The 17,430-nt window shown below is 39.9% G+C and overlaps 1 protein-coding gene across 2 annotated transcripts; it reads right to left on the minus strand.

The window, feature by feature from the left end:
- Positions 1 to 3,905: 3,905 nt before the first annotated feature.
- Positions 3,906 to 12,167, minus strand: LOC105567854 (protein turtle). Of its 2 annotated transcripts, none has more exons than XM_012023072.1 (12): positions 11,562 to 12,167; positions 10,877 to 11,019; positions 8,484 to 8,712; positions 7,231 to 7,367; positions 6,817 to 6,961; positions 6,455 to 6,729; positions 5,983 to 6,117; positions 5,654 to 5,913; positions 5,336 to 5,511; positions 5,216 to 5,260; positions 4,904 to 5,086; positions 3,906 to 4,819 (listed from the first exon to the last, which is right to left on the minus strand). In XM_012023072.1, the coding sequence occupies exons 1-12, from the start codon at positions 11,614 to 11,616 to the stop codon at positions 4,593 to 4,595; spliced, it is 2,010 nt and encodes a 669-aa protein (XP_011878462.1). In that variant the 5' UTR covers positions 11,617 to 12,167; the 3' UTR covers positions 3,906 to 4,592. The 2 variants fall into 2 exon arrangements, with proteins under 2 accessions (XP_011878462.1, XP_011878461.1); XM_012023071.1 differs by having other exon boundaries at positions 7,231 to 7,397.
- Between the last annotated feature and the right edge of the window lie 5,263 nt (positions 12,168 to 17,430).

Genomic DNA, 17,430 nt, shown 5'->3' on the forward strand with positions numbered 1-17,430 from the left:
CCAGTATTACTGGCCGAAACGTTGTAAAACTACCTCATAATTGAGGATATACATATTAAGATTGCACATATATGTATAATGAATTACGAAACAGAATTTTAAATACATCGGAAGATAAAAACAAGCTTGCAACACTTGCACAACTTTTTACACGCATGTTCTTCATAATCTGTATGTTATATTTTAATGAATGTAAATTGTGTTGTTTTATATTTTTTCAGTAAAGTATAAAAACAGAATATTTATATAACTGTAGTATTTATAAGACAATAAGTTTTTACACAAATTATTTTTAACTTGATTGATTTCATGTGTTTCTATATATAATATTTCGATCATTATACATTATACATATATAGTATGATTTTTTACTTTACCTAGCATGATGAAGTTTTCGTACTAATCAGTCAAGCAATCATTGGTTTTTTAGTCCTCAATCGTTAAAAGCTTTAAACATCCAGATTTTTATTGGTGATAAACTGAGCGATAATCAAAGATATATTAAGTAGATACAAATTTTGCCATAAAGTCCAAATTGCGCTTCGAAGGAAAAGATGGCACAGTATCTTTTCAGCATAGTTTAGCACATAGATGTGTTATGTCACGCTATATATCGATCGTTACGCTGACAACTTGAATGCAATGCCTATTAGCTTCATTTAGATTCAATAGGATATTACCTCCGGGCGTCGTAATTTTCATCGGCTTTAATTTAATCAATTGCCCCCGGAAAATTTAGTTCTGAGAGGGTCAAGGGAGCATTAGTCTGAAAATAAATGATCGGATCTGTGACTGTTGCATTGTACACTTGAGGAGTTTTAATTTAAATAACTTGTAAAATTTGCCACGCTAAAATTGATGCTTATGGAAACTCGAGATCACAATTAATCTTAATTTAAAGCATAACACAAACACTGATATTATTTTATAACATATCATCTGCAACGTATTGCAGACTGATAAAGACCCGGGGAAAAATGGAAATATCTCATTATATATGTCTCAATCATGTAATTATGTCGAATTAGATTTAAAATTCTAAAATTATTAGATCTTGAGAGATCTGACACTGTTATTTGATATTATTATCTATTGAGATCTAATTAACTGTTCTATTAACACATTTAATTAGATTTAGTTGTATCCGAGGGGAAAACCGCTGACCAAAATCTTGTATACCAATGCCCACTAATGCCCAATGAGCGTTACTTTATTTTATTATCTTATTTTATCTTATTTATCTTGTTTTATTTTATTTTATTTTATTTTTATAATGCCTAGTAATGCCCAGGAATGCCGCAAATCTGTACACCACAATGCCCTCGGCGGTTACCCCCTCGGTTGTACCACAATAGATAACCTCGAGCATTCAAGGAAAAAAATCTCTGAAGAACTGGTGACTTTCAGAATCAGATGTCATGATATACATATAATTAGGTATTACATGATTGTGTAATCAGACTTTTTTCCATTTTTTTATTGGCCCGTTGTGTTGTTCATTCCATTTTTTTTCTCTAGTCTACTAGACGTAAAAAGTAAGAAACGCTAAGCATGATTTAAATGATAATATATACTGATAATATATTCTTGTTGATCCTATTGTGGATTTTATTATTAGAAAAATTCATATTCCAAGAACAGCAGAAGAAGGAAAATATGATTGTATAGAAGGCGATATTACCAAGGCCGTTTCCCAGAGTCGCGAACGACCATTTGACTAACAATCTTAAAATGAAAGGGTGCGCAATCACGGTCAACCACTCTTATAATTAATGTGATAATTCTCAAGTACTATCTCTCGAGCACTAGTATTGCTTCGGCCTTGCGGTCCACAATTTTACATCCTCGATAATTGTACACATGTCGCGAATGTAAATGTAGCATCCATCTCGGCTTTGGATTTTTATCATTTTTAACGATTCGTCGCGCTGCTGAAAGAAGCCATTATCTTCCGGCAGGCACGACGCAAAGCGCTATCCATTTATGTAGAAGCATCGTCGTCGTGGCTCACCGAATATCAGCCGGCTGCTTACGAAGCCCGTCAACGTTCGCTCGTACACTTGCTGGCAAGAGCACCTGGTATTCCATCATGTACGCCTCGTGCGACGATGTAGACGCGCATCGACCGCAAGCCAATTTACCAGATTTTGTGTCTAAACAATTCGCGCGCCTTTGGTATCAGTGTGATGGTGTAGTGAGCCGTTTACACGTGATGTAAACAATGTCAGCTACGTCATCACGGTCAGTAGACAGAAAAAATGACAGTGGAGAAAAGCGTGGGCAAACATGTAGAAATATCTTGTATAGTTTCCGAAATTAAAAGAAAACGTAAAAATATAAAGGCAATTAGAGTGGTTACGCGGGTGTTGTAGCGCGTGATATTTAATCAAATATTCAAGTAAGTGCTAGTATATCCATGTGCTGATAAACCAGACAAACGTCAAATTTGAGTCATCTGTAGCGCTTTTCTATCTATTCTATTGTTCGGTGAACAACGGCTTATCGAACCCTTGAGCTTTGAGAATTCCCATTCTAAAGCCACGTTGGAAGAAAGTAATGCACGAAACGTTAAAAAACTGTACGACTAATTGGTAGTTCATGCTCCGCGTTCTAATTAAAAATAATTTTAATTCGCCAAGTGATTGAGAAACAATACACTCTTAAGCCTGTACTCCAATTTTTGGCGGTACAGGCTTAAGGGTGTATTGTTTCGAGGTACCGTCTATAAATTCACGGTGCATTTTGGTGGATTTTTGTGTACCTCATAATTACGTGTACTTTTTATTTTAACGTGTACCTCTAATTTCGCAGTACTACGCGATACAAGATTAAGAGTGTAGAAATCTTAGTATCACACGACATTCTGGGAAACATTTTGAGGCGCAGTGTGGTTAAGAACTTGGCAAACTTGGGTATAAAATAACTAAACGAATGATTGACGAACGTTGTTCACAAAATAAAGTTATAGAAAACGTTAACGATGCACGAAGTCGACACTGTCCTCAAATCAAATAATAAAAGGGAAAACTCATAAACAGTTGCAATATTGTAACAGTCAAACTTACTAATTGAAAAATCGCCCGGTTTAGCGCATCGATGTATATACCTACTTGCTTGGATATTAGATAAAACATGTCATGCTACAACACTCGCACAATTACTTTCATCGTCCTTGTAGTTTAGCGTTTCCTTTACACTTTTGAAATTCCAAGATTAAAGCCAACGGCACACGATGCTTTTTCCTACTGGATTGCTTACGAGAACCAATAAGGATTGAACCTTATCTGATTTAAAACTCTGAATCCTTATTAGCTCTCGCAAGCAATCCAGTAGGAAAAATAGTATCGTGTGCTGTTGGCTTAAGTTATTCGCGGGGATTGACACGAAGTTGCGATGTACGTTCAAAAATATCTCGGCAATTCCCCAATATTTTTAGCATTCCCATGAATCTGCGATATAGTATACGATATACACTGTATAACACAATAAATCATTTTAGCTTTGTTGTTTGTTGTTTATTAAACAAAGGTGAAATGATTCTCTGTGCTACACTGTGTCAATCTGTGTCTCTTGCTGGAAAGCGCCCATAAACTCAACAGAGCAAAATAGTAGATATAGGCGGTTATGCGTGTCAGGGAACTTCAAGCGAGTGATAATATATACTTTTCTAAATCGTTTTTGATAAAGTGTTATTCACTTCGATCCCGCTTTACAATGTAGATATGAATTCTGCCAACGACCTGGAGAACGGTCTAGATATACATATTTATTAGTGACTGGGATAAATATGGAAATTATTTTCTCAGAGCATAATATGTATCTTGCTTTATACAGTATCTGAGCAGATACGTAATATATTTGCGGAACATAAACGATGTTATTAGGTGACTGACATAATAAGGATGTACTGCTTCCCACTCTTTTTATTGTATGCGACTATTGTGATGATACAAGCACATATACGACAATGACGCGTCGAATAAAATCAGTAAAAGTAATAGTGAAGTATATGTGAAAAAAGAAGACGTATGTATGCACGCGGGCATAATTTATATACAATAGAAAAAGTATATACGTAATAAGCATATGTGCGATTCCTCTTAATTCACGAACTCGTATTCGACGGTCGACGACCTGCAGCCTGGCGCATGAAATCTAGTCATTTATAACGTGCAATTACTTAATAAAGCTGTTGAACGGCACACAAAGTACGGATATAATTAGCAATGCAAGAACACTCGGTAGTAACGCGGGGCTCGGCAAATAGATACGCTTAGAGCGGACGCTGCAAGAGCCTCTGCGCTCCTCGCCATCACTGCGTGATAATACTAGATATTATTTGGTCTCTTGCCTTATGTATTTTTGTATCTCGGCGTGTGCTGAGAAGATCTTGTCTGCGAAGGCAGTTCCGCGTTTTTATAAGATTGTGCCTTTACGCATGACGCATGTCGCTATTCTTTCCTCTAAACTGACATCATACACTGGTGATTGCACGTAGCGAGCGACATGAATATTTATAATCGATTATGGACTCGCACGAACAACTATTTTGTTTGTGAGTAGGCACACGTGCTTCCCACGTGTTTGCTCGGCTACTTCTCTCCGCTAGACGGCTGGCAGAATCGTTTCCTCGCCCACCACACGGCGGCCAGAGCGGCCGCTAGAAAACCTATACCGGCGACAATTCCCATGGATATCGCTCTGTTACGACGGTAAGCGGGTACTTCCAAACCGACTCGTTCGCTGGTTGCGATATCGTCCGTAATGGACATTGCTGCCACTTCGAAAGTATAGAAGCTTTCCTCCTCCAAAGTTTTCACTGAAACGTATCGGTCGTAGGTGCCAATTATTACCTTTATCAGTTAAAATGTTCAATAATTATTATTACGCAATGATTACTCACCTAGATAATAAGTGTCTGTTGTTTCTGCTCTGCCATATAAATGTTCGGATGGCCCTCTATACCACCTCACAGTGTAAAGTCTAACTTGGTTCCTACCCAGATCAGGTGGTTCCCAAGTGACCAAGTAACCCTCGACCGTTGCTTGAACTCTCACGTTGCGCGGCGGTCCCATGCTCTCGATCTCTGAAACAGAATCATGTCACAGCCTTGAAACATTCAATTGAATTATCAAGAGATACGCGACGTATGTACGTGAGAAATTGCATTTGCTTTGCCATATATGAGGCCCGTCGTTAAATTGTTTTTACCCACCTTGCGGACTACGATATTCCGACGCCGAGTTCGCATCAATAGCATCTAGAAATATAAATGATTTATTAGGTCATTTCACATATCGCCCTTAAACGTGTCCGACGTGGCGATTAATCTTACTCGGCTGAGTGAATACTCGAAGCGCCTTGCTGAACATCCCATCGCCGTGCTTGTCCTGGCTCAGTATCATGAATTCGTATTCCCGCCCTGAGCTGAGGTTGTTGACCGTTGCTTCCGTAATTTTTCTCGACAAAATTTTCATGGTTCTCCATTCCGACGTGTCCGTTGGTCTGTACCTACGTCAAAAGTGTACGTTTCACGTTAATTTAGCATGAAAATTTATTCTTACAGAAAACGTGGCGAGACAGAATTACACGATTCGGTGAATAAATGTTATAAGCATTTAGTTGTACAATACATATATACGAGATACGCCACCATACTGAGTACTCCATCTTGGGTCTCACGTATCCAGGTATCCAAGTCAAAGTGACGGCGTTCTTGCTACTATTGGCGCTTAGATTGTATGGCGCTCTAGGTGGAACATTCAGCACCATGAGTTCAGTATCCGCGACGACGGTCGCTGCCTCGTTGCTGGCTGCGCACTGGTACAATCCTCGATCGTGCTCCTGAATCCTTTCTATCGTCAGATTGCCACCGAGCACGCTGGTTCTCTCGGACAATAGGGGCGATCCATCCTTTCATTAATTTTATTATTAATTCAATTTATCATATAACACATAACTAACGCGATTGATAGGACGTACCTTGTACCACACGATAGTTGGTCGATGCGAATCGTCGCCGTCTCTGGCGTCGCAAGGAATTTCCAAGCTCTCGCCTAACTTTCGCATATACATATGTTGCGGTGTTACAGTAAACATTGGTGGCCTTTGAACTATCTGTAATAATTAACAATATAAACAGTATCTCGAACAATCTGTATTAGATTTAAAAACATTGACCAGTCTATTACGAGTGTTTGTCGCTCTTTTATTCTTCATTTGTAAGTCACATAGAGAAATTAACTAATGTTGTGTTCTGTTAAGAGGAAGTGTATTTTCATTTTATTCCGTAGATCATATGGTATACAATTGCAAGGTAAAAGAGCAATTGACACTTGTGGTGTGGGCTGTTCAATATTTTCAATGTTAACATGAGAGAGAGGGGGATCAATCTCTTTTTTATCTTCACGCAATTTCTGTTGCTTTTGATATTGAAGAATAATAATATATTTACCACAGTAATAGAAGGGCTCGGTCCTTCGGTGCCTAGTTCATTGTAGGGAGTGCAACTGTAACTTCCCGAGTGCGTCTCGTCCACTTTACTAAAATAGAGAGATCCGTTTCTCCTGTAGAAAACCCCTTGCACATTGTAAGGATCAAAGAGAAATCCATCTTTTTCCCAACGGAGATTCGTGAGAGGCGGATTCGCTCTGAAGTGGCAGTCCAAGAGGGCTGGTTTTCCATAGGGAAGGTAGACTTCTCGTTGTGCATAGATCACTTTCGCCTTATCTAAACGGGAAAATCAATTACCAATTGTCATGGATAAAATTAAAAATTGTATACGTATAAGTTTAATGCACGCGTCGCTGTGCTTACATTGAACATTGAGAAAGGCCGATGCACTTTGTTGATCTCCAGTCTCTCCAGTCACCACACAAGTATATTCCCCAAGGTCACCCATGGCGGCTAACTTTATAACCAGCGTACCATCACTACCAATAGTGGCTCTCCTTCTGAGATCCTGTTGCGATAATAAACTCAAGAATTTTAAGTGTCGAGTACAGATGTTGTAAATCAAGAAGTTTTTATGTCGAATTGAATTAAATCGACAATATATGTGAATCGTATTCGAACCATCTAGATTCAGTAGTTCATAAATTTTTAATAATTCAGTTTCGAATCACAGAAATTCAAATTTGAATCGAATCGATTATCGATTATCGATATTCGTATTTGAATAGCTTGTGCACAGTGAAATTTCGAGAATACTTATAAAATCAGAAACTGCACCTGTATTTCTGGGATTGACACTCCTTCACGGAACCAGCTTACGACTGTACCTTCTCCTTTCGCGACACAATCAAACGCGACCGTTTCGCCTTCCATGGCAGTTTTATTGACAGGTGGTATCGCGAGTAGGGTATCACCTGCAACAGTCGTCGGAAACGGCGACACACCTAGGTTGAACGATTTAACGAGTCTGCCCGGATTCAGGTTAGTAAGCAGCAGCGGGGTTACAGTGTATTTCTTTCGTTATCAATTACTATTCACTGCTTTGTACTAGCGATATTGACAGCGCGAAACAACCAGTCATTTGCATTTCTTGATTCTGCATTTTGGCGTACGCGTTAAGACAAACCATTAGTATGGTTAATGATGTACTGTTACCATAAGCTCCATATAAATGCAAAACAATTCCAGAAATAGTGTAATCTAAATTTGTCTTGTAGCGATATTTGTAAAAATTGTTTGGTTTATGGTACAACCTTGCAATTACTTGAATGCAAGAATAACTGCTTTCCGCCATAAATCAAGGTAAATAAGCTGTTATTCGAGTGACTCAGTTTTCTTTCGCGTCCCAAGTAATAGAGTTTAACGTAAAAAAAAAGGAATTCCGTTGGAGCTAATGAATGAAATAGAGATTTCCCTTAAACGACACAATCGACAGTTTTAAGTTTAGATAATATATGAAAAACTTTTAGTCGGTAAAAATTCTCATAACTAGTCTAGCTGTTAAAACGTTTTACAATATTTTTTGAAATTTGATTAATATAGTAATACAATGAATTACTTTATCTGTATATCACTGCGTGTAATGAACATCATGGAATCAAATAAAAGGGGGAAACAAGATCCTTTGTTCAAAATTAGGCTCTCTATCTTTAGAGTCAGAACGTCGGAAATGCTTAAAACGAGCGATTAAATTTGAAGACTCATATCCTACTTGCCAAAAAATTAGAACGCGAATTTCACAGCTTTAAGTCCGGTTAGCTCGCCCGTCGAGTTGACCTAGTTTAATATTCAATCTTGGTTAGTCTTATTAAAGTCTGTTAATACGTTCCCGTATTGCATTCTTAATATATATCACAATACTTCGATAATATTAATACATTATTCAAATCATATTACATGCTAATAATTGCATTTAGCACTCCAAGGAAACTTAGTCGATAAATGCGTCAGTAAATTTCTGCCGTTTCATCCGTGTCTTCTGCACTCTTTAATTACATGCAAACGAAAAGAACTGTGAGCGACCAGCTTACCATCAATGGCGAGGTGGAACCACGTGCCATTGTTTCTCGAATTCGGCGTTCTGTTAGGAAAGATCACCTTGCACTCGTACCAGCCTTGATCGCTTTCGCGAATATTCGTGAGGTTTATGCTACCCTGGCCATATCCGCGCTGACCGGCATCGTCCAGCAAGTGTATGCGACCCTTGTAACTGTGGTCCACCGTGACGTGTCCATCATACCAAGAGAATACTATACGACTCTGAAAAAGCGAGGCTCGATGAATTACAATTAAAATCATCTGTATCTCGGCATCCATACTTCGTAGAATCTGCAAGCATGTATAAATGATTCTGTTAGAATACAGAATCACTTTACTTTTGGCTCCTCCTTGAGATATTCGACCGTCTGAACGACCGATTTTTACATACGGACGAACGTAGGCGAACCTACGTCTTAAGGAAATTACACCGCGTAACTTGATAGGGTCTGCAGCTATGTTAATTGAGTCATCCTTTCGCGGAATACAAGACTCACGCGATTTAACGAGGTTTAACCCTTAATTGCTCGCGCGAGGTCTTCGAGATCTTACTCACTTTTCAAGTTTTGTATAATTACCGATATCGATAAGATCCCCGCGCGTGAACTTGATTGATGTCATTTAATTTATGTTAACTTCTTGTAAAGATGTTTCCTCTTACGTAATGCAGTTTACGTGTGCAATTTAATTGCTTCGTAATTACGGTATTTATTTGGTGCATTCCACCCCGGGGGACCTAAAAGAGCCCACGCGAGCAATTACGGTAGGAAATAGAGTGCGAGTAATTAAAGGCTAATGTTAAATTTGGATTTTATTCACGCAAGGTCGCACGCTAATAATGAGCACAGCGTAATGACCCCCGTTGTGTCGCCCGCGGCGTCTTAATTAGCCCGCCGGTCAGTAACACCCACATTCATCAACGACGGGCCCAAAATCCTCGAAAAGAGGATACGTCTCTTGTCTACGGCGGAGGAGGGGGGGGGACGGGAATGGCGTTAATCACTTGTAATCATCTGACAATGCATTAACAGTGACCCACTGGTTGGTCCCCTCATGTCGCAGACTGAACGTGACTAAATATAATGCAGCCTTGCGTCCCGTACTCCAATTACCACGGTGGGCAGACGAAGAGGGAACGAGCACCTGTTTTGCATACGCATCAGGGACCAATCAGAGTTGAGTTCCACTTGATTCTGCGATAGCCACGTGCAATCCGTTTCCGTCGTACGGCCGCGTCGAATGGCGACATCCGCGAGCGCGGTCTCGTACTCGAGCAAATTCATTCGCTTCGCCATTTTACCATTATCAGAGCCGATACCTTTTCCCCGCAAGAGTTCCGTCGATGTCGCTTAAGTTGTTAAGCGTCTGTCGCTATTCTCCTTTAACTGTACTTTTTTAGCTCGCCAATACGCGAAGATATCTTTACGGTCCTTTTATCGCGATACTCGAGGTTAGCTTCTCTCGTGTATTAGATGTCCACTTGAAATCGAGAAGACATGGAAATCCATATCCAGATCGATTGCCATGCCGACGGAATATCGGATGTATTTCCGAAGAAATCGAATAACCCACCCTACCTTGGACGCTTTTTCTCCGCGTCTCCGCCGGAAGATGACGAGTGCGCGCAAGCACGTCCATATGCGAATTAGCCGACTAACAACCTGCTTTAACGCTATTTAATCGTCAATCACTCAATCGCATGTCGTCGTGTTACCATTGTTACGTGCGGTATCTTATAATATATGTACATCGTTGAAGTGAATCGCGTCGCCTCGATTTCCGCGTAAAATAAGTCTTCCTTTTTAAAGAAACTTTTCCTAAAACGAAAGACTTGTTATACATAAAAAAATGTAATAAGTCTTCTTAAAAAAAGCATAAGTATTCTTAAAAAGACTCATTATACTTTTTGTATAATCTTTTTTTTTAATTGCAGCCTTTCCGTTTTAGAGTCGGATATGTACGTCTTACATTCTGAAATAAAACTAGTTTGTTTCCAAATTAAATTGGTCAATGTGTCGCATCGTAAATCATATCGGATGTCGCGTGTCTGTATTGTAGCTTTTACAATTACTGAATAATGAACTTGCATAATAAATACGTGCACATTTGGTCCAAGGTAAAATCCACGGCACGCGTTGAATATTATTTCGATCATGCAACATGTAGTACTGTTTTGCATTTTTGTTCAATGGCATTTATCTTACGAATTTGTCTATCGGACTACGTTTATTGGACTATACTAACAACATATAAAGTTGGCAATCAATGAGGCTACTACGTCAATAATATGAGAGAGAGGGAGGAAAATGAGAATTTTATGATAATGTTTCTGCTGAATTTGCACGATACTGGTGAAAAGTTGCGAGTTCTTAATTGTTATACTTACGTCGCGGTTCCATTGAAGAATATACGGAATCGGCAATTCGTGCGGAAAGTCAAGATCGCAATTAAATACCGCGTACTCTCCCACTCCGGCAGTAAGGTAATTCGGTTCTTTATCCTCCTCCAGCGTGAAGCCGTAGCTGCAGGCTGAAAAACCGGCGGTATGAAATGACATTTTGAAAAATCTCCGACTGATTTCTATTGATCTACCCATTCCGGCGGCGTAACATTGTAGATAAATGCCTGTGAGAAGACGTCGCGTGTAAAGTGATATTACACATTGGGACTAATTTCCGGAGAGATTGCGTAATTTTCCGCCGGATTATGCGTGACGATCGAGCGCGTTAACAAAATGATACGTTGTTGTTATCTATTCCCCCCTTTCCTCGTACACAAACAGCAGCGGCGACCGACTGCGTTTGCTCGAGTAAACAAAATTCCCTCATTTAATTATTCTCTCGGCGGCAGTCTCGAATTTAGCCCGTCTTTGCCTCGCACTAAATGGCAATCAGCGAGTTGTGCCGTCTGCGTTGCGCCTGAAAATTCTAAGTTCCCGCTCCTCGTACAGCGATCTCACACACAGAACTGAAATTGTCTCATCTTCTGAAAATTGTGTCTTTACGTTTCGAGTAAACGCGTACGATTTAAACGCGCGATAAACGTGCGGCCCCCCGATTTCGAAACTTTACCTTCGTAGCAGAGGAAAACCGCCAGCAGCTTGTAGAACCTTGCGACGCGATTCATCGCGATTGCTTGCGTTCCGATTCTGATTCACGTTTTTCACTTTACGTATATTGCGTCAACGGACGTGAGGACGCGCTGGCGGAAACGCGCTGGCGATGGGTCACACTCCGCGACAACGATATGGATACATCTATCATCACCTGCATTCATCGAGATCAGCCCACCACCTTTTAGTTCAATCGGCATACGTCAGTCTCACGCCAGAAATATACGTTCCGATCATTCTCTCCTTCGTTCCCGAACTGGCACAAAGACAATTGGAATCTTCCCTCCGAGTTCTCATACGCTTTCCTGAAGTGCCTATTCGATTTTTCTTTATCTCTGCATCCAGAAATTTTCGCTCCGTTTAAACATCGACTCGAGATTATCGTATCCTGGTCTTACGCAGGATACTATTGAGGTCATTGACACTGGAGAACGTGCTCGTAAGTATCCTGCGCCGATGTCGAACGATGCACAGTTTGGCACGAGACGAGGCTGGTTTAAAGTGCTCCGGAGACAACACTAGATAGAGTAATCGCGCCGTACCCGTCCAATCCGAACGGATACGAAGAGCCAGGAGTAACGAGCATCGGGAGGGGACTGCGAGGGTAGTTGGACCGATGACGATGACGATACGGGAGGGGGATGAGAGATAGATCGTCGCGATATTCTACGTTTACGGTGCGTACGCTTCGGTTTGCGTCGCATGCGAACTTCGACACACCCATGGCGACACGAATGAACGGCGTTGCACAAAACGTGACCTATATATCACACGCGATTAAATTGATCCTATAAAGGAAAAAAAAAACATTTGGAATGGTGAATCGCAGAGCACACAGAAAGCCGTGCCCCTGTACTTCCTCGGACGTGCGCGTTGTTCGGCATAGAATCGGTATCTACGTTTTAATTTTTAATTTTACCGTAGTTCCTGAAACACCGAGAAGAAAATGTACCGCTGTATACATAATGTTTTATAAAAAGTTCATGTTTTATTTATTGATAAAAAAAAAGTAGTGATAACAGCAAATAATTCTCATCTCTAATAATAGAGCTTTTCTGCGTCGTGTTCAAACACGAATACAAATGATTATTTAACACAACGCGGTTGTCAAAGATGAATGTGGATAGATATGATTAAGTGACGTTTAAATTTGCTCTCTGGAGTATCTTTTTGACGCGTGTAATCCTTGGTGTCGTTGTTGAAGCATGCGAAGGATTACGTCCTTACAACGGGAACGGAAGAATTAAACTGCATTCAATTTATCTTCGGTCGCCGACTCATGCTCTTTCATCACTGTTCTTTCTTGGTCAAAGTTGATTCGAGAGGATTGAGCCCCGCGCGCGGTGCGAATAGAGATTAAAAGTTCACTACACTTGGTCGCATATACGAATCCTTGATCTCTTTAAGCGACGATAGTCACAGATGCGATATTACACAAGTCACATTTTAGATTGAAAAATAATGCGACAATTTCTTCGTAAGTTACCTGTGTGTGTGTTTGTGTTATGTGTGTAACGTCTCTATGAATATTTGCTTAAGGTATTGTCTTATAATAGATGATAATGTATGAGAAATAATGATGAACTCTACGATGGAAAATGTTCTAGTACGAGAAGGTTGCAAGAGAAAATACCTTCTCACGATGTCAGAGAAGATTTCTTTAGCCCTTTTATTTTATACGCCTACGCGTAATTGTCATTTATGAGGCTCTTTTAGTTAAGACGCTAGTTTCCGGTTACGACTTGTTTACCATAGTAAACTCTTGTACGTTCGGTAAATTGACGGTTTTCCCCTTGTTGACGTATTCTTAACAAGTACGAAAAGAATACACATCCTTTCCTTGAATTCCCTTGTGGACTCAATTTTTCGTTCTTTCTAAAAATACGGAAGTGTAGTAAAAATTCTGAAACAACACCTGTATTTGTCTCATCTATAAATGCGTTTGAATAACTATTGATCTGAGGTCTGCGTGGTTGAAAAGTCGCATCTCAAAATGCGAATTTTTATAAAATTGACATAGCATTTGACTATCCACAATTTGTATACATGAATTCACATACAATCGGTTTTTGTTCACCTTGCAAAAAATTAATAAACAAAAAATTGAATAAATTTCATTATAAGCACTCCTAAGTGGACAAATCGAAATCTACGTGTGATTTAAAAAAGATTGCATTTAGGAGTGCTCTTATGGTAAAATGTATTCAACTCCTTTTATTTTTAATCTTTTTTTTTTGCATGGTGGACAGATAATTATTTATGGATAATTGCGAACACATTGTGGACAATCAAATGTCATATCTTTTTTTTACTTCTCTTTTCGGGATGTCAATTTCACAGATCTGTCGATCCGCGATATTCTTATAAATCGGATCGAAGTAGTCTATTTCGATGAGACTTATGTAAAGCGAGTTTTTCAAAGTGCTCATTACGATCACGAAAGCAAACATGTGATCGTGGCAAGCTGGAAAATGGCGAAATACTCTTCGCGGCACAGCATCAGGCAGCATCGATTCCTGATGCGGTTCGTGTGCCGAAACTGCACGGCGAGACTGCATCAGAGCAGCCGTGCGTGGGTGACCTCAGCTTACGTCACGTCCGTCCCTTGCCGTATTAGCAGACTGCCCACAGCCTTGTCACGCTGTTGAGATAATGGATCCATTCGCATGGATCACGATCCAGGATTGGACGTGCCCGGGACACTGGAAATAAATGCGCGCCTAATGATACCGTATTATTTCATCCTCGACGCAGAAGAGGGAACGGCTCGTTCCTGGTTCACCTGTCCGTAATCCGTAATTGATCGCGTCTACCATTGCAGAATACCTGTTTCACCGAGCGGTATAATAGGGATGATTTATTTGCAGTTCACTAACCCTCGTGCCGCATGATCCCTGTCGGTCGCAAGTGCCGATCGTTATTTGATACGCTCAAAATTCGTACAAGAGCATTTCGTAAGACCGATTGATAACTTTCGAATTCTTTTGTGACGGCCGAGCAATTACTTCTTGTGCGCAGCACGATACTCGACGTGATGTGACTCGAGGTGAAAATAATTCTCTCGAATTTTCGTAGAAAAATATTACTCCTCCGGGGCACCGCGCGATAGATCTACATTAGATTTACGATGTAAGACGATTTACGGGAGACGGGAACGTATTTTACTTTTCTCTGGAAGTAATCGAATTGCTGCTGCAGGAGATTTTTCGAGTGCTTTATCACAAAAGCGTGTGGTTTCCTTGTCGGGGAGGCGAACTCGGACGGCGAACAGATACAGGAAGCAGTAGAAGAATGATCCGTCTTTGAAATACGGTTTCCTCTTGAGGCTAGCCGCAATAGAAGTAATTTATGAGGCTTCATCAAGATTTGAATTGGCATTCTATTCATAAAACTATATCTAATACATCAGGAAATCTTCTTGATGAAGGGCCTTCTCTCGTAAAAGAGCGCTGCTCCAATTTTTGGCAAACGACGAACAACGTCGCGCATGGGTCGAGAGGAATGATGGAAATGACGGCAATTTACAGTAATCTGTGCCGTAGACGTCTTGCGCAAATGTACCATGAAACATTTAGCATCCAATTATATGCAGTTTCTCTATATAGGAAATTACAGCCACGCCGTGATTTTACATACAAAGCGTTAAAAATCGGTCCTCAAACTTCTCGAAAAATAATGTATGTTGCGCGCTCGGGTTTCTGCGACTCGGTCGCGCAATTCTCGATCTTTCGCAGGTGTTTTTACAATAAAATTGCTTAAGCTGCTTATATCAGCATTCTCGTTGGTTCCTTGTGAAATCGGGGATACAACATAAAGTAGCGCACAATAATTGTCTTAAAAGTATAAGATAACCATTTTGTTTAGGCCCTTACGGATAGCATCAATTTGTCATAAATGCCGCAACTTTTGATAACTGACATGAGTACACAAACGCGACCGTCTGGTGACCCGATTTTCTTATTCTGACAATGATCTTATTACCTTGACTAGCAATTACACTCTCCGTTATTACCAAGACGTAGAAATTCCCCAGTCAAGGAAAAATAACTCGACATTGTGAGCAATTTAGGTATTGATTTAAACGTTGCATCAAGTAACACAGTATTTGATGTATCAACATTCATTTGAACTCACGTTACAGTATGAACTTTTCTTAATGATCATTAAATTCGACAGTTTAATGCCATTAACACACAAATAATAGAAATATCATTAACGATTAGGCTGGATTTAACTGCTTAATTATATTTTGCGTACGTTTTTCAATTTTCAACACAGCAAACTGCGTGACGATAACATTCGGTCTTGAAACAGTATTAAGCTGCTATTGAAATAGTATATATAATTAAATTGACAATGAATTTGTTAATATTCTAAATCGACTTTCTTTGGAAGCACACGCTGTAAAGAATTTATTGCGAAAAATATTACCTCAGTCAGAATTCCAACCTGGACCTCCCTTATTATCCGAGACGGGTGTCTTAATTATAATTATTAATTGTAATTAATAATGACGATTATAATTATTATTAATATTTACTCATTTAACAATATCTGTTTGTACGTACCTGTAATCCAGCAGCATTTCGTATTCTACAAAGGTCGTGACGCCGCATCGAAATTCGGTGCATACGTACGTGCGTTTGTATGTTTAAATGGTAAATCAATACAATACAAATGTCTTGGGAACGTTTCCCGTTTCGTTTCAAATGTCGATTTATTTTTCATTTTATTTAATAATAAATTGCCTACAATTTGTCCTAAGTTAGTACGTCTTGGAGTTCTCGTGGGGGGTTCGCGAGAAAGCATAGATCAATCAATCAAACTGGGTATGGAGAACAACGAGCATTTGCGAAAGTGACAACGAAACAGTTTAACGCACCGTGTACAAGTCCAACGGCGGATACAGACGAGAATAAGCGGAAGTGAAGATACAGACGGTACAGAAGAACGTTACATGCGTGTATAGAAGCGATTCGATGTCGGGCGTGAGAAGGTTTAACGATTACGAGTGTGAAAGTATATTCCGATGACTCAACGAGAAACAAATTAATGGTATAGTGAGAGAGTAATCAAAATGAAAAAAAAAGAACAAGAAAATGTGCTCCATCTTTCTTTTCCTCGAATTCAATTTGGCGCAACAAATATCGTTGCGATAGCAATTGTGCCGGTGTACGATGATGCGAGGGCACTCGAAGATGAGAGCCGTGCTTGGAGCCGCGACGATCTTCGCCGAGAGCGCACAGATCTGCTATTCGATTGCGAAAGGGAAACATTCGATATCGTTATATATTGCGAGAAAATATTATATGATGTACAAGATCTCAAACAAGCCCGAAGCGCGTACGGATGGTCGCAGGTCCAAGCGGAACGTAGTACCCGAGAGCCATTGAATTCGACTCGAACCTATCTTTTACGTCGACCGTCGAAGAACATGATATTATCTGACCAATATGGTATTGTGAATAGTACGACACTGGCATATATTTCACGTCAAATTATCATCTCTCGCGCATTGCCTAACGCGAACACCGTACCTCGAAGCAGCATCGTCGCCGTTGTGCTCTTTTGCAATTTAAATACGCCGAAGACTCGGTCATTACTTATCATTGCAAATATGCTGCGAATATCTTCAAGATTTTTGCGAGACGCGATTATAATTTAATGCTGACACGAGTGGCTTTCACGACGAGGTCGAGCGAGCTATAGTAAATTTTGTATGTCATTATTTAATGCAAAGTTACGCTATCGCATTCGTCTCTCGTGTATATAATTGCTACAACTTTCGCGATTTATGTATTTACGCAATATACACTGCTCAAAAGAAA

This window comes from Vollenhovia emeryi, unplaced genomic scaffold, assembly GCF_000949405.1.
Source record: "Vollenhovia emeryi isolate VEMERY1.0 unplaced genomic scaffold, V.emery_V1.0 DF939133.1, whole genome shotgun sequence".
In the NCBI taxonomy this organism is placed as follows: Eukaryota; Metazoa; Arthropoda; class Insecta; order Hymenoptera; family Formicidae; genus Vollenhovia; species Vollenhovia emeryi.

Coding starts and splice junctions, on each gene's coding strand:
- LOC105567854 (XM_012023071.1), bottom strand. CDS start 11,616: ATGAATCGCGTCGCAAGGTTCTACAAGCTGCTGGCGGTTTTCCTCTGC. Junction 5,261..5,335: donor TCGAGTATTCACTCAGCCGA/GTAAGATTAATC, acceptor TTATATTTCTAG/ATGCTATTGATGCGAACTCG. Junction 4,820..4,903: donor AACAGACACTTATTATCTAG/GTGAGTAATCAT, acceptor GATACGTTTCAG/TGAAAACTTTGGAGGAGGAA.